The sequence below is a fragment of the Anomaloglossus baeobatrachus genome, chromosome 10 (genome assembly GCF_048569485.1).
Source record: "Anomaloglossus baeobatrachus isolate aAnoBae1 chromosome 10, aAnoBae1.hap1, whole genome shotgun sequence".
NCBI classification, from domain to species: domain Eukaryota; kingdom Metazoa; phylum Chordata; class Amphibia; order Anura; family Aromobatidae; genus Anomaloglossus; species Anomaloglossus baeobatrachus.
In genome coordinates, this window is record NC_134362.1 from 198,870,669 (window position 1) to 198,893,366 (window position 22,698).

The 22,698-nt window shown below is 50.7% G+C and overlaps 1 protein-coding gene across 3 annotated transcripts in view; it reads left to right on the forward strand.

The window, feature by feature from the left end:
* Window positions 1-15,890: 15,890 nt before the first annotated feature.
* Window positions 15,891-22,698, forward strand: part of SHCBP1 (SHC binding and spindle associated 1) — a 29,256-nt gene continuing 22,448 nt past the window's right edge. For 2 of the 3 annotated variants that reach the window (XM_075326137.1, XM_075326136.1), the window contains exon 1: window positions 15,891-16,009. In XM_075326137.1, the coding sequence (XP_075182252.1) occupies window positions 15,925-16,009 (85 nt within the window). In that variant the 5' untranslated portion in view covers window positions 15,891-15,924. Of the gene's footprint in view, window positions 16,010-16,436; window positions 16,491-22,698 lie in introns of those variants that run through there. The other variant, XM_075326138.1, reaches the window with a different exon arrangement.

The following is a 22,698-nucleotide window of genomic DNA, read 5'->3' on the forward strand; positions in this document are numbered from 1 at the left end:
TAACTACTATAATACTGCTCCTATGTACAAGAATATAACTACTATAATACTGCTCTCTATATACAAGAATATAACTACTATAATACTGCTCCCTAGATAGAAGAATATAACTACTATAATACTGCTCCTATGTACAAGAATATAACTACTACAATATTGCCTCTGTCACGGCCGGGAGGACTGGTGGGCCCAGGAGGTGGATCCACTGGACCGAGTACGCCACCAGGTGGCAGAGTACACGGCAGCCGGAGCACTGACGTGGCCGGGACGGTTATAACCGGGTCAGCAGGATCACGGAGTTCTATGGGATAATGCAGGAAACAGGCACAGGTACCCGGTAGCAACAAACAAACAGTTACAGGAGAGAGCACAAGGGGACCTGAGCATCTAGCTCTAAAGACAAGCTAAAGGACACGTTGATCAGGCCCCGCCCCTATGGAAAGGCAAGTCTTATATACCCAGCACAGCCTCATGTCATTTCCTGCTGCAGGTGTGCTGGGCCTATAAGACCAGGAGAGTGGGCGCGGCCCGGTCCTATACAGAATCCTGAGGCCAATACTCAAAGTCAGACTCCTGAGACCAGGACTCAGGGGAGCAGGAGCGGGAGCGGCAGCCATGACTGGTGGACACATGGATTGGATCAGTGGGTAAGGAGTGGTGCTGGGACACGGGGAGCGTGACAGCCCCCTATGTACAAGAATATAACTACTATAATACTGCTCCTATGTACAAGAATATAACTACTATAATACTGCCCCCTATGTACAAGAATATAACTACTATAATACTGCTCCCTAGATACAAGAATATAACTACTATAATACTGCCCCTATGTACAAGAATATAACTACTATAATACTGCCCCTATGTACAAGAATATAACTACTATAATACTGCCCCTATGTATAAGAATATAACTACTATAATACTGCCCCCATGTACAAGAATATAACTACTATAATACTGCTCCCTAGATACAAGAATATAACTACTATAATACTGACCCCATGTACAAGAATATAACTACTATAATACTGCTCCCTAGATACAAGAATATAACTACTATAATACTGCCTCTATGTACAAGAATATAACTGCTATAATACTGCCCCTATGTACAAGAATATAACTGCTATAATACTGCCCCCTATATACAAGAATATAACTACTATAATACTGCCCCTATGTACAAGAATATAACTACTATAATACTACTCCTATGTACAAGAATATAACTACTATAATACTGCCCCCTATATACAAGAATATAACTACTATAATACTGCTCCTATGTACAAGAATATAACTACTATAACACTGCCCCTATGTACAAGAATATAACTACTATAATACTGCCCCCTATATACAAGAATATAACTACTATAATACTGCTCCTATGTACAAGAATATAACTACTATAATACTGCCCCCTATATACAAGAACATAACTGCTATAATACTGCCTCCTATATACAATAATATAACTACTATAATACTGCCCCTATGTACAAGAATATAACTACTATAATACTGCTCCTATGTACAAGAATATAACTACTATAATACTGCCCCCTATGTACAAGAATATAACTACTATAATACTGCCCCCTATGTACAAGAATATAACTACTATAATACTGCTCCTATGTACAAGAATATAACTACTATAATACTGTCCCCTATGTACAAGAATATAACTACTATAATACTGCCCCTATGTACAAGAATATAACTACTATAATACTGCTCTCTATATACAAGAATATAACTACTATAATACTGCTCCCTAGATACAAGAATATAACTACTATAATACTGCCCCTATGTACAAGAATATAACTACTATAATACTGCCCCTATGTACAAGAATATAACTACTATAATACTGCCCCTATGTATAAGAATATAACTACTATAATACTGCTCCTATGTACAAGAATATAACTACTATAATACTGCTCCCTAGATACAAGAATATAACTACTATAATACTGCCCCCATGTACAAGAATATAACTACTATAATACTGCTTCCTAGATACAAGAATATAACTACTATAATACTGTCTCTATGTACAAGAATATAACTACTATAATACTGCGCCTATGTACAAGAATATAACTACTATAATACTGCTCCTATATACAAGAATATAACTACTATAATACTGTCTCTATGTACAAGAATATAACTACTATAATACTGCGCCTATGTACAAGAATATAACTACTATAATACTGCTCCTATATACAAGAATATAACTACTATAATACTGCCCGTATGTACAAGAATATAACTACTATAATACTGCCCCCTATGTACAAGAATATAACTACTATAATACTGCCCGTATGTACAAGAATATAACTACTATAATACTGCCCCCTATGTACAAGAATATAACTACTATAATACTGCCCCCTATGTACAAGAATATAACTACTATAATACTGCCCGTATGTACAAGAATATAACTACTATAATACTGCCCCCTATGTACAAGAATATAACTACTATAATACTGCCCCCTATGTACAAGAATATAACTACTATAATTCTGCCCCTATATACAAGAATATAACTACTATAATACTGCCCCTATATACAAGAATATAACTACTATAATACTGCCCCTATGTACAAGAATATAACTACTATAATACTGCCCCTATATACAAGAATATAACTACTATAATACTGTCTCTATGTACAAGAATATAACTACTATAATACTGCCCCTATGTACAAGAATATAACTACTATAATACTGCCCGTATGTACAAGAATATAACTACTATAATACTGCCCCCTATGTACAAGAATATAACTACTATAATACTGCCCCCTATGTACAAGAATATAACTACTATAATACTGCCCCCTATGTACAAGAATATAACTACTATAATTCTGCCCCTATATACAAGAATATAACTACTATAATACTGCCCCTATATACAAGAATATAACTACTATAATACTGCCCCTATGTACAAGACTATAACTACTATAATACTGCTCCTATGTACAAGAATATAACTACTATAATACTGCTCCTATGTACAAGAATATAACTACTATAATACTGTCCCCTATGTACAAGAATATAACTACTATAATACTGCCCCTATGTACAAGAATATAACTACTATAATACTGCTCCTATGTACAGGAATATAACTGCTATAATACTGCCCCTATGTACAAGAATATAAGTACTATAATACTGCCCCTATGTACAAGAATATAACTACTATAATACTGCCCCTATGTACAAGAATATAACTACTATAATACTGCCCCTATATACAAGAATATAACTACTATAATACTGCCCCTATATACAAGAATATAACTACTATAATACTGCCCCCTATGTACAAGAATATAACTACTATAATACTGCCCCTATGTACAAGAATATAACTACTATAATACTGCCCCTATGTACAAGAATATAACTACTATAATACTGCCCCCTATGTACAAGAATATAACTACTATAATACTGCCCCTATGTACTGTATAGTATTTCAGTAGCAGGAATATTAGAGGCTGATTGCAGATATTGGGCTGTGTAATGTGTCACATCTTTGTTTCTTTGTGTCGGAGTTTTTCTTCTTTTTTCTTTGTGTTCTTGTTGCTTTAGAGTTTTTCTCGCAGAATTATATAATAAACCGTTCTCAGATTTGGACCCTTTGATTGCTGGGGAGAAGTTTCTGATAATAATTGCATATTTTCTCAGTTATTACTTTTTTTGTTTCATTCTCACATAATCTTCGCGGCGAGAACACAAAGACGTTAATGGCGTCAATTATGTTGTGTGATTATCGTGCGGTTTATAAGGCTCCGCGCCGTCAGTGACTTTAGTGATTTATGGAAAGTGCTGAATCGCTTGGGGTTGTGGCTCCACCAGGGGGCGCTGCTCACACTGAATATCTGCTGTAGGGCTCATAATAGGGGCAGATAAGGGTCTGCGGTGACACCTGTCCTCTTTACACCACCCCGTCTTCCATGTGCTTTTATGCTAATTAATCTCATGTATAAGGCAATTGCTTAAAAAGCAATTCCCTAATGTAAGCCGACTATTTATGAGCAGTGTAGCCAACAAGTTCTCTCATCTTAGGATTGATTTTAACATTGTAGGCAATTTCTTAAAGGGGATGTCCACCTTTTGATGACTTTTTTTGCCTAAATGTATCTAATTTGAGTTAAAAATACTTTTTGCGGTAAGTTTTTGTGGTTTTCGCGGGTTGAAAAAAATGAGCTAACTGTGAATCCTTCAGTGAGCTTCCTATGACCATTTGTACATCAATATCAATTCTTTGTCCTTTTCTGAACTCTCAGCTTATTTATGACCACATCAAAGTTGAATGTGCAGGAAAAGAAGCCGAAATGGTCCAACATTTTTTTAATTTATTTTTTTGCTTTAAATACATGAATTTAAGTAACAAAAAAAGTTCCCAAAAGTTGTCAACTCCTTTAAGACTCTTATTTTCTCAAGACACCCAGGATTCTGTAGGCAAGGAGCTTCACAAGTGTGAGAAACTATATATACATAGGCATAGCATCATACAATCAAGAGTTAATAAATAGATTACCAGTATACAGGGCCCAGACCAAGGTAACAGTGAGATATCCCCATGCATTTGATGTGTGTTTCGCAACCAAAGTGATCCTGGATGGAACACTTTGGTTGCAAAACGCGCATTGCGTGCATGGGGATACCGCACTGTTACCTTGATCTGGGCCCTATATACTGGTAATCTATTTATTAACTCTTGATTTTATAATGCTATGCCTATCAGGAGTAAATAAACAGATTACCAATGTACAGGGCCCAAACCAAGGTAACAGTGCGGCACCCGACGCGCATTTCATAACCAAAATGTTTAATCTAGGAGCACTTTGGTTGTGAAACGTGCATTGGGTGCGTGGGGATACCGCACTGTTACCTTGGTCTGGGCCCTGTATACTGGTAATCTATTTATTAACTCTTGATTTTATAATGCTATGCCTATCAGGAGTTAATAAGTAGATTACTAGTATACAGGGCCCAGCCCAAGGTAACAGTGCAATATCCCCACGCACCCAACGTGCATTTTGCCACCAAAGTGATCCTGGATGGAACACTTTGGTTGCGAAATACGCGTCGGGTGCGTGGGGATACCGCACTGTTACCTTTGTCTGGGCTCTGTATACTGGTAATCTACTTATTAACTCTTGATTGTATGATGCTATGCCTATCAAGAGTTAATAAATAGATTACCAGTATACAGGGCCCAGACCAAGGTAACAGTGCAATATCCCTACGCACCTGATGCGCGTTTCGGAACCAGGAGCAATTTGGTTGCGAAACGTGCGTTGGGTGCGTGGGGATACATCACTGTTATCTTGGTCTGGGCTCTGCATACTGCTAATCTACTTATTAAATCTTGATTGTAAGATGCTATGCCTATGCATATATAGTTTCTCACACTTGTGAATATTTAAATTATATTATGGCAGTCGCATCTACTTTACAGCTCAGTTTTATGGGCCCTTATATTATTACAAGATCGGTGCCGGGTCTCCCATATCAACACCATCCGTCTCTTGGGTTTGTCCAGTCTTTGTTGATTGTTTTTTACTATTCTTGATTAATAAAGATTATTATATTTTTGGACTTTTGGCTTATATTTTGTTTTTGGTGTCAATTTGTTACAAAGTATCAGCACAGGATAGGGATTAATGCTGCTGATGTATTTCGCTTGCAGAGGATGGTCCAGACTGGATACAATTGTAACAAACCCTCAGCTATGAGCAATATTTCTTAGATTCCGGATTTGAGCAGTGAGGATTCCATTCACTGACAGCAATGACAATGTATTTGGAGCTGTCGTTGAATCGTCTGCGGCTCGTATTATTATTCCCCTGACATGGACGATTGATCCTTTTCTTTTCTCTGGGACTGTGATCGATGTGTCGCTCAGACGTTGCAGAGCTGCAGGGCCGTTACAGTGTGTGAGGACGGAGATGATTTTTACTAAAATTAATTCATTGAATTTTTTAAAGACTTTTAAACCCAAAGAAACGAATCCCTAACACAGGAGCCATTCCTCATTGTCACAAGCTGTTAGCGGAGCGATTCTCCCTCCGTCACTTAGCGGCCGCCGCCGGAGCCGCGGGGATCTGTGCGCTACGCGGGGAGACAGGTGCTAAGCGGAGGTGACAGGACTGAGATTTCTGTGTGGCTCGGATTAAATGGGAAAGAGGCGCAGGGCGGCAACACCGGGCGACAGGGAGCGACAGAGCCGCACCGGCTGAGCTCTGCTGCATCAAAGCCAGTGCTGCGTCCTAGGATGTGCGGGGACTATGGGGGGCGCCACCGTGCAAGACCCCACGGCCAACACCAGTGGAGGACGCAGAAAGAAGGGAACAGTATATGCGCCCTCTGCAGTCCAATAACGCCTCATAATGCACAATCCCTGCTGCTTCAGAGCTGGATGTGGCCCCCTGACCTCTCCGGCGCCTGAGCCAGCAAGTCCTGGTGCCCACAAAGCAGCATCACAGCAGCGACTTCTCAGTTGTTAGCACTATACAGAGGCTCAGTGGTTACCACTGTATGGTGGCTCAGTGGTTAGCATTATACAGTGGCTCAGTGGTTAGCTCTGTATGGTGGCTCAGTGGTTAGCACAATATGGTGGCTAAGCGGTTAGGACTGTACGAGGGTTCAGTGGTTAGCACTATACAGAGGCTCAGTGGTTAGCACTGTACGATGGCTCAGTGGTTAGCACTATGTGTAAGCTCAGTGGTTAGCACTGTATGGTGGCTCAGTGGTTAGCATTATTCAGTGGCTCAGTGGTTAGCTATGTATGGTGGCTCAGTGGTTAGCGCGATATGGTGGCTAAGCGGTTAGGACTGTACGAGGGTTCAGTGGTTAGCAGTATACAGAGGCTCAGTGGTTATCACTATATGGTGGCTCTGTGGTTAGCATTGTATATTGGTTCAGTGGTTAGCACTATACGGTGTCTCTGTGGTTAGCACTGAATGGTAGTGCAGTGGTAGCACTATACTGTGGCTCAGTGGTTAGCACTATATGGTGGCTCAGTGATTAGCATGTATGGTGGCTAAGTGGTTAGCACTATTTGGTGACTCAGTCGTTAGCACTGTACGGGGTTCAGTGGTTTGCACTATACAAAGGCTTACGGGGGCTCACTGGTTAGCACTATATGGTGGCCCAGTGGTTGGCACTAAACAGAAGCTCAGTGGTTAGCACTCTATGGTGCTTCAATGGTTTGCACTATACAAAGGCTCGGTGGTTAGCACTATATGGTGGCTCAGTGGTTAGCACAATACAGAGGCTCAGTGGTTAGTACTATATGGTATATCTCAGTATTTAGCACTGGAGTCTTATAGGGGTCCTGGATTCAAATCCCACCAAGAACGACAATCCACAAGCAGTTTGTATGTTCTCCACGTGTTTGTTAGGTTTTCTCCTTTTTCTTCTCCCAGTCCAAAGACTTAGTGATAGGGAATTTAAACTGAGTGATGATCACGTGTGTAAAGCTGTGGAATTAATGACGCTATATAAGTAAAGCATAATAATAATAATTAACTATGGCTGACAAAATATAATGCACCCAGTAATAAGACGCCGCAGTACAATATCGCCATCTAGTGCATTTTCAATGCAATAGTAACATTCTTAAAAACTGGAGCAAGTTCAGAGAAGAGCAACAGCGACCAGGATGGAGAGCGGACTGCAACCTACACCGGAGATCAAAATTAGAGAACACACAATTTCCTAAATGTTGCGGTCATGGTGTCGTCCTATGTGATTATATCCTAACGTGATGAAACTCGCAAGATTTTCCGCTTTTTCATTAACTGAATTTATTCCAAAGCACATAACACAAATGTAAATGAGAGAAATGAAAAAGAACAGTGATCAAAATTAGAGAACACTTTCAGATCCCTGCAAGTTATTGGTGTTAATCTGGAATCTGGTGCTAATGTCCTTCATTATCTCACAAACCCTATGTAACTGTCAGCCTAACTTTACAGTTTGGAATAACGTTTGGAACTCCATTCTATGTCTGAACTGGGTGCAAAAAACCTAAAAAACATCACTATGGGGAGATAAGGTATGCACACCAGTGACTATGGAAGGGGAATACATGGAATAGCAGAAACTGCTGTGTGAATACTGACATGAAAAATTCAATAGCTATTTGTAAGAATGAAATGTGAAAAATGGAACCTGCATTACTGCCATGAATATATGAATAAAGAGAAATTTAGCTACTGAATTGATCAATGCAGAAGAGCCCCAACACTACGCCAAAGTATTTCTCTACGTTGGGGTCCCTAGCTTGTGTGTGTCCTCTCATGCAGTTAAAAAACTTACCGTGTATGGGACGCTGAGACCCAGGCTATATATGCGTATAAATGTCTTTATTCATATATTCATGGCAGTAATGCAGGTTCCATTTTTCACATTTCATTCTTACAAATAGCTATTGAATTTTTCATGTCAGTATTCACACAGCAGTTTCTGCTATTCCATGTATTCCCCTTCCATAGTCACTGGTGTGCATACCTTCTCTCCCCATAGTGATGTTTTTTAGGTTTTTTGCACCCAGTTCAGACATAGAATGGAGTTCCAAACGTTATTCCTTAATGTTAGTAGTTTTTCGTTTGTGAACCCTCCCCATACACACCTATTGCCAATCCACATTATACGCATATATAGCCTGGGTCTCAGCGTCCCATACTGTCACGCTCCCCGGGTCCTCACCCCCGCTCCCCGGCTCACCTGCCACGCTGCCCGCTCCTCAGCCCCCGGATTCCGTCCGTCCCAGGCCCCCTGGTCCCCGATCCCGGCGCCCGACGGCTTCCCAGGACCTGGCCGGCTCTCCTGCGTCCTCCTCTCAGCCTCCTTCCCTGGCTTCTGGCACCCGGGCGGCGCGCATGCGCGTTAGGGCGCGCGCGCGGTCACTGACCCTTTCTTAAAGGGCCAGCGTCCATTAACAGGAAATGAGGTTGAACAGGTACTGGGTATAAAGGGGGTTATTGTCCAAGGGGGCGGGGCCTGATCTTCGTGTTCCCTGAGCTAGGAGTCAGGTCTCCTGGTGTTTATGTGCCTGTACTCACCTATCTCTCTTTGTAGAGCCGTACCTGCCTCGCCATCCAGTCAGCCGTATCCTGAACCCCGCACACTGTCCGTCTGCCATCGGACAGTCCGTACCATCTCGGATCCCTGCGGTGACCCGTCATCTCGCTCCTGAGGTTCCGGACCCCGCCTGATATCATCTCGGCTTCCGAACCTGAGCTACGTCACCAGGACTACCATCTGTGACTCCGTGGTCCCAGGGACTCCTCCGCTGCCTTCACTTGCACGGACTGTTCTGCTGCCCATCAGTGCTTCAGCTGCCGGACTCCCTACCACCATCTTCGAGTTCGGTCCAGTGGATCCACCTCCTGGGTCTGCCCGACCGCCCGGCCGTGACAGTAAGATCAGGCCATGGATCCCGCTGCAGCACTAGCGGCCTTGCAAGAGGAACTCCAACGTCAGCATGAAGTCCAGACCCGCATGTTGCAATTTATGACCTCCGTGGACACCCGCCTGTACACGTTACAAGCATCAATGACGCCTGCGGCACCCAGGTCCCCAGCTAGGCAAGCCATGGCTCCAGCACCAGTGGCAGCCTCTTCAGATGCTTCCCGTCTCCGTTTGGCGTCACCACCTCGTTATGCTGGAGATCCCAAGACCTGCAGGGGCTTCATAAACCAGTGTTCCCTTCATTTCACGCAGCTGCCACATCTGTTCGCCTCTGACCAAGCCAAGGTCGCCTTTATAATGTCTCATCTGGAGGGCGAGGCGCTGGCGTGGATGAACCCCTTGTGGGAGAAGGAGGACCCCATGACCAAGAACCTTCAAGACTTCCTGCAGGCCTTTCGCAGCACCTTCGACGAGCCGGGACGCGCCTCTGCGTCTGCTTCATCCCTCCTCCGCCTACGTCAAGGAACACTGACGGTGGGCCAATATGCCATCCGTTTCCGTACTTTGGCTTCTGAACTCGGGTGGAATAATGAGGCCCTGACAGCCGCCTTCTGGGAAGGACTCTCGAGTCGCATCAAGGATGAGTTGGCGGGTCGTGACGTGCCCTCCACCCTAGATGCCCTGATTGCCCTAGCCACTCGAGTGGACATTCGTTTCCAGGAACGCTCCAAAGAGCTGTATCGTGAGAGACGTGCAGTACGGCACTCCCCTCCTCCACAGAAGTCCTCTGTGCCTCACTCATCAACAGCTGGGATTCCTGTCCACGAGCCCATGCAGGTTGACCGAGTACGACAGTCTGACCAACGTAGAGCAGAGCGGCTCGCCAAAGGCCTCTGCTTTTACTGCGGAGAGGGCACTCATCTCTTACGCTCCTGTCCGGAAAGGCCGGGAAACTCCAAAGCCTAGGGTTGGTAGGAGAGGCCACCCTAGGTGCTGGGACTCTCTCAGACCCAGTTATGTGGACGGTACAAGTGTCAACAGGAGAGACGCGCTTCACGGCTGAGGCATACCTCGACTCCGGAGCAGCAGGCAATTTTATCCAGCAGGCCACGGTGGACAAGTACCAGCTGCCTGTTACTCCACTCGATAAGCCCCTAGTGATTGCCTCGGTGGATGGGAGACCCCTCTCTGATACCATCTCCTGGATCACCAAGCCGGTGGAATTGCGTATAGGTGCTCTGCACACCGAGAACATCGCTCTCTACGTCCTTCCACACATGTCCCATCAAATCCTGCTGGGACTTCCTTGGTTGCGGACACACGAACCATCAGTCAGCTGGGGTACTGGCGAAATCACTCGTTGGGGCTCTGCCTGTCAGGAGAGATGTCTAAAGTCCCTACAACCAATCCGACGTCCCCCGGCTCCAGAGAACCTACCGGAACTGCCCTCGGCCTATTGGTCCTTCGCGGACGTTTTTGACAAGAAGGAGTCTGAGGTACTTCCGCCACACCGTCCCTACGATTGCGCCATCGACCTGCTCCCAGGAACAACACCACCTCGAGGACGGATATATCCGTTGTCTCCAGCTGAAACCAGGGCCATGTCCACATACATCACGGAAAGCCTGGCAAAGGGATTCATCCGGAGATCCTCCTCTCCTGCGGGAGCAGGCTTCTTCTTCGTTAAGAAGAAAGAGGGTGACCTTCGCCCATGCATTGACTACCGGGGCTTGAATCAGATCACCATAAAAAACAAGTACCCCCTACCGCTCATCCCCGAATTGTTCGACCGGCTCAGAGGAGCCCGTGTGTTCACCAAACTGGATCTTCGGGGTGCCTACAACCTAGTTCGTATCCGCTCTGGGGACGAATGGAAGACCGCATTTAATACTCGCGACGGGCACTACGAATACTGCGTGATGCCCTTCGGTCTGTGTAACGCTCCTGCCGTATTCCAAGAACTGGTGAACGACATTTTCCGGGACCTCCTCTACCTCTGTGTAGTAGTTTATCTGGATGACATCCTTGTCTTCTCTCCGGACCTCCAGACCCACAGAGAGAACGTAAAGCTGGTTCTACAAAGACTGAGAGAGAATCGTCTCTACGCCAAATATGAGAAGTGCGTCTTTGAGCAGTCTTCTCTTCCTTTCCTGGGATACATCATCTCGGGTACTGGGTTGCAGATGGATCCAAAGAAGGTCTCCTCCATACTCAACTGGCCTCCTCCTTCTGGACTGAAGGCAATCCAACGGTTCCTGGGATTCGCCAACTACTACCGCCAGTTTATCCCGCACTTCTCCGCCCTGACTGCTCCTCTCTCCGCTTTGACCAAAAAGGAGGCTAAACCAAAGGACTGGTCACCTGCGGCCGACGCCGCGTTTTGCTCTTTGAAGCGAGCTTTCGCCTCCTCTCCTGTACTCCACCGACCGGAGTTAAACCGCCAGTTCACCTTGGAGGTGGATGCCTCCTCCTCAGGAGCCGGAGCAGTGCTCATGCAAAAATCCTCCTCCGGGAAGATGGTGACTTGCGGTTTCTTTTCTAAGAGCTTCTCAGCACCTGAACGGAATTACACCATCGGTGACCGAGAATTATTGGCGGTCAAACTAGCTCTGGAGGAGTGGCGTTACCTCCTGGAAGGAGCAGTGTACCCCGTGACCATCTACACGGACCACAAGAACCTGGAATACCTGCGGTCCGCTCAGCGACTGAACCCACGGCAAGCCAGGTGGTCCTTATTCTTTGCCAGGTTTGACTTCCAGCTCCACTTCCGACCCGCGGACAAGAATGTACGCGCCGATGCCTTGTCTAGGTCCCTCATGCCCATGGAGCAGGAGGAAGAGACTACCCAACCTATCATCCCTCCTAGCAAGATTGTTCCGGTGGCTCCCGTCACTCTGGCCCAAATACCACCCGGGAAGACCTATGTCTCGGAGACCGACAGGCTAAAAGTGTTACACTGGGGTCATGCCTCAAAAACAGCCGGCCATGCAGGCCAGAAGAGAACATGGGGTGCGATTGTACGCCATTACTGGTGGCCATCCCTTCGCACTGACGTCGCCGCCTTTGTCTCTGCCTGCTCCTCTTGTGCCAGGAACAAGACGCCCAAACACCTGCCCTATGGCCGTCTTCTGCCTCTACCGATACCCTCAGTTCCGTGGCAACACATAGCGATGGACTTTATTACGGACTTGCCATTGTCATCCGGACACACAGTCATATGGGTCGTGGTGGATCGGTTCTCTAAAATGGCCCATTTCGTCCCTATGGCTGGACTGCCCTCTGCTCAGGAACTCGCGGACGCCTATATACGACACATCTTCCGCTTGCATGGCTTTCCATTACACATCGTATCAGACAGAGGAACTCAGTTCACTTCCCGCTTCTGGAGGGCTCTCTGTAACCATCTGGGAGTGACTCTGGACTTTTCATCTGCATACCATCCTCAGTCTAATGGCCAGGTAGAGAGGGTCAATCAAATCTTGACCTCTTTCTTACGTCACTACGTCAATGCCCATCATGACGACTGGTCCGCCCTTCTACCTTGGGCTGAATTCTCCCACAACCACCACTTCAGTGAGTCGTCCTCCAGCTCTCCCTTCCATGTTGTTTACGGGCTTCAGCCTTCCATCCCATTGCCTGTATCCCCCTCTTCGGATGTCCCTGCTGCAGATACAGTAGCCCGTGACTTTGCAAACATTTGGGACTCTGTCAAATCGTCCCTTGGGCGTGCTTCCCTGCGGATGAAAAGACACGCCGACAAGAGACGTCTGGACCCTCCGTGTTTCTCTCCTGGAGACCTCGTCTGGCTTGCTTCCCAGTACGTCCGCCTGAAGATACCATCATACAAGCTGGGTCCTCGCTACATTGGGCCGTTTAAAGTCCTCAGCAAGATCAATGAGGTTTCCTACAAGCTACAGCTCCCGGCCACGATGAGGATACCCAACTCATTCCACGTCTCCCTGCTCAAGCCGGTTATCCTTGGTCCCTTCTCCGATGCTGCCAGTCCGGCTCTTCCACCTATTGCCGATGACGACATCTATGCGGTAAGGGATATCGTGGCCATGAAGACTGTTCGAGGTCGGCAGTTCTTCCTGGTGGACTGGGAAGGGTATGGTCCTGAGGATAGGTCTTGGGAGCCCAGGGAGAACGTGGGCACTCCTCTTATCCGTGCCTTCATGTCCCGGTTGCGGGGTGGGGGGCGTGGGGGGGGGGTACTGTCACGCTCCCCGGGTCCTCACCCCCGCTCCCCGGCTCACCTGCCACGCTGCCCGCTCCTCAGCCCCCGGATTCCGTCCGTCCCAGGCCCCCTGGTCCCCGATCCCGGCGCCCGACGGCTTCCCAGGACCTGGCCGGCTCTCCTGCGTCCTCCTCTCAGCCTCCTTCCCTGGCTTCTGGCACCCGGGCGGCGCGCATGCGCGTTAGGGCGCGCGCGCGGTCACTGACCCTTTCTTAAAGGGCCAGCGTCCATTAACAGGAAATGAGGTTGAACAGGTACTGGGTATAAAGGGGGTTATTGTCCAAGGGGGCGGGGCCTGATCTTCATGTTCCCTGAGCTAGGAGTCAGGTCTCCTGGTGTTTATGTGCCTGTACTCACCTATCTCTCTTTGTAGAGCCGTACCTGCCTCGCCATCCAGTCAGCCGTATCCTGAACCCCGCACACTGTCCGTCTGCCATCGGACAGTCCGTACCATCTCGGATCCCTGCGGTGACCCGTCATCTCGCTCCTGAGGTTCCGGACCCCGCCTGATATCATCTCGGCTTCCGAACCTGAGCTACGTCACCAGGACTACCATCTGTGACTCCGTGGTCCCAGGGACTCCTCCGCTGCCTTCACTTGCACGGACTGTTCTGCTGCCCATCAGTGCTTCAGCTGCCGGACTCCCTACCACCATCTTCGAGTTCGGTCCAGTGGATCCACCTCCTGGGTCTGCCCGACCGCCCGGCCGTGACACATACACGGTAAGTTTTTTAACTGCATGAGAGGACACACACAGGCTAGGGACCCCAACGTAGAGAAATACTTTGGCGTAGTGTTGGGGCTCTTCTGCATTGATCAATTCAGTAGCTAAATTTCTCTTTATTCATATATTCATGGCAGTAATGCAGGTTCCATTTTTCACATTTCATTCTTACAAATAGCTATTGAATTTTTCATGTCAGTATTCACACAGCAGTTTCTGCTATTCCATGTATTCCCCTTCCATAGTCACTGGTGTGCATACCTTATCTCCCCATAACTTTACAGTTTGCACTGACTTTGCCATTCCAAAGTGACTGAAAGCCTCCGGCAGCAGGTTGTCCCGATGAAGGCCAAAGAGGTAACCCTACCAGCTATAGCAAGAGAAATAGGTCATTCCAAGTCTGTGATTTCAAGAATATTGCATCTTTACAACATCACAAACTTTTTCAAGTTGCCCCAGAAGGCTGGTCGCCCTCAAAAGACAATTGCAAGAGAAGACAGAATAATGCGGAGAATCTCCATGGGGTAATCGTTTCAACAATGCAGCTGGAATTGCTTAGCAGTTCAGCACTGAACACGGTAAGGATCTGTCTCATATACAGTGTCACGACGTGTAAGAGCATTTGGACTGAAAGCCCACTCTGCAGTGACCAAACCTCTCATTAGAGACCAGTGATGTCCTGTGGAAGAGACTGGAAGAAGAGTGGACCAAAATCCCTCCAGAGCAGTGTGAGGGACTAGTGATGTCCTGTGGAAGAGACTGGAAGAAGAGTGGACCAAAATCCCCCCAGAGCAGTGTGAGGGACTAGTGATGTCCTGTGGAAGAGACTGGAAGAAGAGTGGACCAAAATCCCACCAGAGCAGTGTGAGAGCCTAGTGATGACCTGTGGAAGTCAAACGTCATAAGTTTTATAAGGCAATAAAATGCTAATAATAATAATAATAATTTAAAAAAAGGCTAAATAATAAACAAAAATAATAATAATAGAAAATGATAATTAATAATAATAATATAAAAAAATAAATAATTAATGACAAATTAATTATTATTATTGATGATGATAATAAATACTAAATAATATGTTTTAATTAAAAATAAACTTGTATAGCAAAAAAAAAGTTCTCATGTTAAATAAAAAAAAAAAAAATAATAAAGGGGAGGAAAAAAAGGCAGGAAGAAAGATAACTTGGCCAGATCCCAAAGGGTTAATATAGTAGTAAGTCTTGTTTTGTATTTTCTTGGTTGTGTTTAGTAAACACAGCGGTAGTGGTCATCTCCTGCCGCTAGCTGGCGCAGGTAGCTAGCATAGTGCAGTGATGACTTCCTACCTCTAGGTGTCGCTGTGACTGTTTACGTTTCCGCTGTAATAAACAGCTGAGGAGACAGCAGCCAATCAGCGCGCAGTGTGGAGCGTGACGTAACGATACAGGAGGGCGTGAGCGGCAGATTTGAACCTCGGTGAGACGGGCGGGCGGCGCTATGGCGGGCGGAGGGCTGCGGCGGGAGCTCCCGGACCGGGAGGACGCGGAGGATGAGGAAGGCTGCATGCAGGACGTGAAGCAGGGTGAGGCGCTGACTACAGGTCCCAGGGTGCCCCGGGGGCCGCACAGCTCTCTGGGGGTTTCCATTCACTAACAGCAAGCAGAGGCCGGCCACAGACGGAGTGAGAGGCGCTGCCATTAACCCCTCACTGACCGCATGGTGGTTTTCTTTCCTCTGTTGCCATATATGGAGTTTTGGTGGTTTGTGTGTTTTAGATCCCCTCTGTATGTGTGAGATATACATATATATATAATTGCCTTATTCTGTCTGTCTGTCTGTCTATCTGTCTATCTGTCTGTCTGTCTGTCTGTCTGTCTGTCTGTCTGTCTGTCATGCTCCGAAATTGTGTCCTTACGGTGACACAAAGCTGATTGGCCGCTGGGCTCGCCATGACCCCGCCCCCCACACGGATTGGCCTCTCGCCCCGGATCTCTGCAGGCCCCGCCCCCCTCACGCAATGCACGCTCGCTGTGGCCCAACTGACACGGGGCTCCGATTCCCAGGTGAGTACACACACATCAGATCACACTCACTCTCACACACACCTCACACATCACAACATGCTGGGATATCGCTTGCTTCTACACCGGCTCCGTCAGGATCCCGGCAGCGCCAGACATAACCTTGCGATGCTGGGATCTTAACGGAGGCCGTGAAAGCTGGTAACCATTATACACATCGGGTAACTAAGGTCCCTTAGTTACCCGATGTGTATCATAGTTACCAGTGTACACCGGCTCACACTCACACACACATCACATCGCATCCACACATCAAGGTCCTGCAGCTGCAGAACATACATAACATAACAGCACACACACACACAAATCAGATCACACTCACTCACATACATCACATCGCATCCACATACTCACAACATCCTGGGATATCGCTTGCTTCTCGGCGGCGATACTGTGCTGTGAGCTTCCAGGACCTGACGGAGGATCACATGGCCAGAAGCATGTGATATCCCCGGATGTTGTGAGTATCAGCGCGTATGTGCAATATCGTCAGTGTCTGTGTGTGTGAGTGTATGCGATCGGGTGTGTGTGTGAGTGTATGCGATCGGGTGTGTGTGTGAGTGTATGCGATCGGGTGTGTGTGTGAGTGTATGCGATCGGGTGTGTGTGTGAGTGTATGCGATCGGGTGTGTGTGAGTGGATGCGATCGGGTGTGTGTGTGAGTGTATGCGATCGGGTGTGTGTGTGAGTGTATGCGATCGGGTGTGTGTGAGTGTATGCGATCGGGTGTGAGTGTATGCGATCGGGTGTGTGTGTGAGTGTATGCGATCGGGTGTGTGTGTGAGTGTATGCGATCGGGTGTGTGTGTGAGTGTATGCGATCGGGTGTGTGTGTGAGTGTATGCGATCGGGTGTGTGTGAGTGTATGCGATCGGGTGTGTGTGTGAGTGTATGCGATCGGGTGTGTGTGTGAGTGTATGCGATCGGGTGTGTGTGTGAGTGTATGCGATCGGGTGTGTGTGTGAGTGTATGCGATCGGGTGTGTGTGAGTGTATGCGATCGGGTGTGAGTGTATGCGATCGGGTGTGTGTGTGAGTGTATGCGATCGGGTGTGTGTGTGAGTGTATGCGATCGGGTGTGTGTGTGAGTGTATGCGATCGGGTGTGTGTGTGAGTGTATGCGATCGGGTGTGTGTGTGAGTGGATGCGATCGGTTGTGTGTGTGAGTGGATGCGATCGGTTGTGTGTGTGAATGGATGCGATCGGTTGTGTGGGTGAGTGGATGCGATCGGTTGTGTGGGTGAGTGGATGCGATCGGGTGTGGGTGAGTGTCGGCAGAGGAGCACGGCGTGCTGGAGGAGGCTGGGAGCAGAGAGGCTGATCTTGGGGAAGGCTGGGAAGGGGGGGCTGATGCTGAGGGAGGCTGGAAGGAGAGAGGCTGAGCAAACGTGCTCCATCCGCCATACTGCGCACTCCCCATCGTGCTGCATCCCCCATGCTGCGCACTCCCAAACGTGGTCCATCCGCCATGCTGCGCACTCCCAAACGTGGTCCATCCGCCATGCTGCGCACTCCCAAACGTGGTCCATCCGCCATGCTGCGCACTCCCAAACGTGCTCCATCCGCCATGCTGCGCACTCCCAAACGTGCTCCATCCGCCATACTGCGCACTCCCCATCGTGCACCATCCGGCATGCTGCGCACTCCTAAGCGGATGGAGCATGATGGGGGGTGCGCAGCATGGCGGATGGAGCACGTTTGGGAGTGCGCAGCATGGCGGATGGAGCACGTTTGGGAGTGCGCAGCATGACGGATGGAGCACGTTTGGGAGTGCGCAGCATGACGGATGGAGCATGTTTGGGAGTGCGCAGCATGCCGGATGGTGCACGATGGGGAGTGCGCAGTATGGCGGATGGAGCACGTTTGGGAGTGCGCAGTATGGCGGTTGGAGCACGTTTCGGAGTGCGCAGCATGGCGGATGGAGCACGTTTGGGAGTGCGCAGCATGGCGGATGGACCACGTTTGGGAGCGCGCAGCATGGCGGATGGAGCACGTTTGGGAGTGCGCAGCATGGCGGATGGAGCACGTTTGGAAGTGTGCAGCATGGCGGATGGAGCACGTTTGGGAGTGCGCAGCATGGCGGATGGAGCACGTTTGGGAGTGCGCAGCATGCCGGATGGTGCACGATGGGGAGTGCGCAGTATGGCGGATGGAGCACGTTTGGGAGTGCGCAGCATGGCGGATGGAGCACGTTTGGGAGTGCGCAGCATGGCGGATGGACCACGTTTGGGAGTGCGCAGCATGGCGGATGGAGCACGTTTGGGAGTGCGCAGCATGGCGGATGGAGCACGTTTGGGAGTGCGCAGCATGGCGGATGGAGCACGTTTGGGAGTGCGCAGCATGGCGGGTGGAGCACGTTTGGGAGTGCGCAGCATGGCGGATGGAGCATGATAGGGGGTGCGCAGCATGGCGGATGGAGCACGTTTGGGAGTGCGCAGCATGGCGGATGGAGCACGTTTGGGAGTGTGCAGCATGGCGGATAGAGCACGATGGGGAGTGCACAGTATGGCGGATGGAGCACGTTTGGTAGTGCGCAGTATGGCGGATGGAGCACGTTTCGGAGTGCGCAGCATGGCGGATGGAGCACGTTTGGGAGTGCGCAGCATGGCGGATGGACCACGTTTGGGAGCGCGCAGCATGGCGGATGGAGCACGTTTGAGAGTGCGCAGCATGGCGGATGGAGCACGTTTGGAAGTGCGCAGCATGGCGGATGGAGCACGTTTGGGAGTGCGCAGCATGGCGGATGGAGCACGTTTGGGAGTGCGCAGCATGGCGGATGGAGCACGTTTGGGAGTGCGCAGCATGGCGGATGGAGCACGTTTGGGAGTGCGCAGCATGGCGGATGGACCACGTTTGGGAGTGCGCAGCATGGCGGATGGACCACGTTTGGGAGTGCGCAGCATGGCGGATGGACCACGTTTGGGAGTGCGCAGCATGGCGGATGGAGCACGTTTGGGAGTGCGCAGCATGGCGGATGGAGCACGTTTGGGAGTGCGCAGCATGGCGGGTGGAGCACGTTTGGGAGTGCGCAGCATGGCGGATGGAGCATGATAGGGGGTGCGCAGCATGGCGGATGGAGCACGTTTGGGAGTGCGCAGCATGGCGGATGGAGCACGTTTGGGAGTGTGCAGCATGGCGGATAGAGCACGATGGGGAGTGCGCAGCATGGCGGATGGAGCACGTTTGGGAGTGCGCAGCATGGCGGATGGAGCACGTTTGGGAGTGCGCAGCATGGCGGATGGACCACGTTTGGGAGTGCGCAGCATGGCGGATGGAGCACGTTTGGGAGTGCGCAGCATGGGGGATGCAGCACGATGGGGGGTGCGCAGCATGGGGGATGGAGCACGATGGGAGGTGCACACCTCCCCCCAACACACACACACACGCGCACTGCACAACACACACACACTAGGAATCACAAACAACGCCCTACACAGACACCCACACACACAGACAACGCTGCACACACAAATATACGCACATACTGCACAACACACACATTGCTCAAAACATACCTCCCCCAAAACACACCACACACACACAAACCGCACAACACACACACACACACAACGCTACAGACACACAGCGCTCCACAAACAACGCAACACACGCAACACACATACAACACCGCTCTCACCCCCCGCGACACTCAGAACATGTACAGCGCCCTACACAAACACTTGGTAACTACACACAACAACATCTATATATATAACAAAAATCATACATGAACTACACAATACGTAAATTCTAGAATACCCGATGCGTAGAATCGGGCCACCTTCTAGTATATATATATATACACTGTATATCACCCACACCCTGACGCCTGCGCCTGGCGGTGCGGTCAGGTATGTAGGTGACGCCTGGGCCTGGCGGTGCGGTCAGGTATGTAGGTGACGCCTGGGCCTGGCGGTGCGGTCAGGTATGTAGGTGACGCCTGGGCCTGGCGGTGCGGTCAGGTATGTAGGTGACGCCTGGGCCTGGCGGTGCGGTCGGGTGTGTAGGTGACGCCTGCGCCTGGCGGTGCGGTCAGGTATGTAGGTGACGCCTGGGCCTGGCGGTGCGGTCAGGTATGTAGGTGACGCCTGGGCCTGGCGGTGCGGTCAGGTGTGTAGGTGACGCCTGGGCCTGGCGGTGCGGTCAGGTGTGTAGGTGACGCCTGGGCCTGGCGGTGCGGTCAGGTATGTAGGTGACGCCTGCGCCTGGCGGTGCGGTCAGGTGTGTAGGTGACGCCTGGGCCTGGCGGTGCGGTCAGGTATGTAGGTGACGCCTGGGCCTGGCGGTGCGGTCAGGTATATAGGTGACGCCTGGGCCTGGCGGTGCGGTCAGGTATGTAGGTGACGCCTGCGCCTGGCGGTGCGGTCAGGTGTGTAGGTGACGCCTGGGCCTGGCGGTGCGGTCAGGTATGTAGGTGACGCCTGGGCCTGGCGGTGCGGTAGGGTGTGTAGGTGACGCCTGCGCCTGGCGGTGCGGTCAGGTGTGTAGGTGACGCCTGTGCCTGGCGGTGTGGTCGGGTGCGTAGGTGACGCCTGTGCCTGGCGGTGCGGTCAGGTGTGTAGGTGACGCCTGTGCCTGGCGGTGCGGTCGGGTGCGTAGGTGACGCCTGGGCCTGGCGGTGCGGTCAGGTATGTAGGTGACGCCTGCGCCTGGCGGTGCGGTCAGGTATGTAGGTGACGCCTGGGCCTGGCGGTGCGGTCAGGTATGTAGGTGACGCCTGGGCCTGGCGGTGCGGTCAGGTATGTAGGTGACGCCTGGGCCTGGCGGTGCGGTCGGGTGTGTAGGTGACGCCTGCGCCTGGCGGTGCGGTCAGGTATGTAGGTGACGCCTGGGCCTGGCGGTGCGGTCAGGTATGTAGGTGACGCCTGGGCCTGGCGGTGCGGTCAGGTGTGTAGGTGACGCCTGGGCCTGGCGGTGCGGTCAGGTATGTAGGTGACGCCTGGGCCTGGCGGTGCGGTCGGGTGTGTAGGTGACGCCTGCGCCTGGCGGTGCGGTCAGGTATGTAGGTGACGCCTGGGCCTGGCGGTGCGGTCGGGTATGTAGGTGACGCCTGGGCCTGGCGGTGCGGTCAGGTGTGTAGGTGACGCCTGGGCCTGGCGGTGCGGTCAGGTGTGTAGGTGACGCCTGGGCCTGGCGGTGCGGTCAGGTATGTAGGTGACGCCTGCGCCTGGCGGTGCGGTCAGGTGTGTAGGTGACGCCTGGGCCTGGCGGTGCGGTCAGGTATGTAGGTGACGCCTGGGCCTGGCGGTGCGGTCAGGTATATAGGTGACGCCTGGGCCTGGCGGTGCGGTCAGGTATGTAGGTGACGCCTGCGCCTGGCGGTGCGGTCAGGTGTGTAGGTGACGCCTGGGCCTGGCGGTGCGGTCAGGTATGTAGGTGACGCCTGGGCCTGGCGGTGCGGTAGGGTGTGTAGGTGACGCCTGCGCCTGGCGGTGCGGTCAGGTGTGTAGGTGACGCCTGTGCCTGGCGGTGTGGTCGGGTGCGTAGGTGACGCCTGTGCCTGGCGGTGCGGTCAGGTGTGTAGGTGACGCCTGTGCCTGGCGGTGCGGTCGGGTGCGTAGGTGACGCCTGGGCCTGGCGGTGCGGTCAGGTATGTAGGTGACGCCTGCGCCTGGCGGTGCGGTCGGGTGTGTAGGTGACGCCTGTGCCTGGCGGTGCGGTCGGGTGTGTAGGTGACGCCTGTGCCTGGCGGTGCGGTCGGGTGTGTAGGTGACGCCTGGGCCTGGCGGTGCGGTCGGGTGCGTAGGTGACGCCTGTACCTGGCGGTGCGGTCGGGTATGTAGGTGACGCCTGTGCCTGGCGGTGCGGTCGGGTATGTAGGTGACGCCTGGGCCTGGCGGTGCGGTCGGGTGTGTAGGTGACGCCTGTGCCTGGCGGTGCGGTCGGGTATGTAGGTGACGCCTGTGCCTGGCGGTGCGGTCAGGTATGTAGGTGACGCCTGGGCCTGGCGGTGCGGTCAGGTATGTAGGTGACGCCTGTGCCTGGCGGTGCGGTCAGGTGTGTAGGTGACGCCTGCGCCTGGCGGTGCGGTCAGGTGTGTAGGTGACGCCTGTGCCTGGCGGTGCGGTCAGGTATGTAGGTGACGCCTGGGCCTGGCGGTGCGGTCAGGTATGTAGGTGACGCCTGGGCCTGGCGGTGCGGTCAGGTGTGTAGGTGACGCCTGGGCCTGGCGGTGCGGTCAGGTGTGTAGGT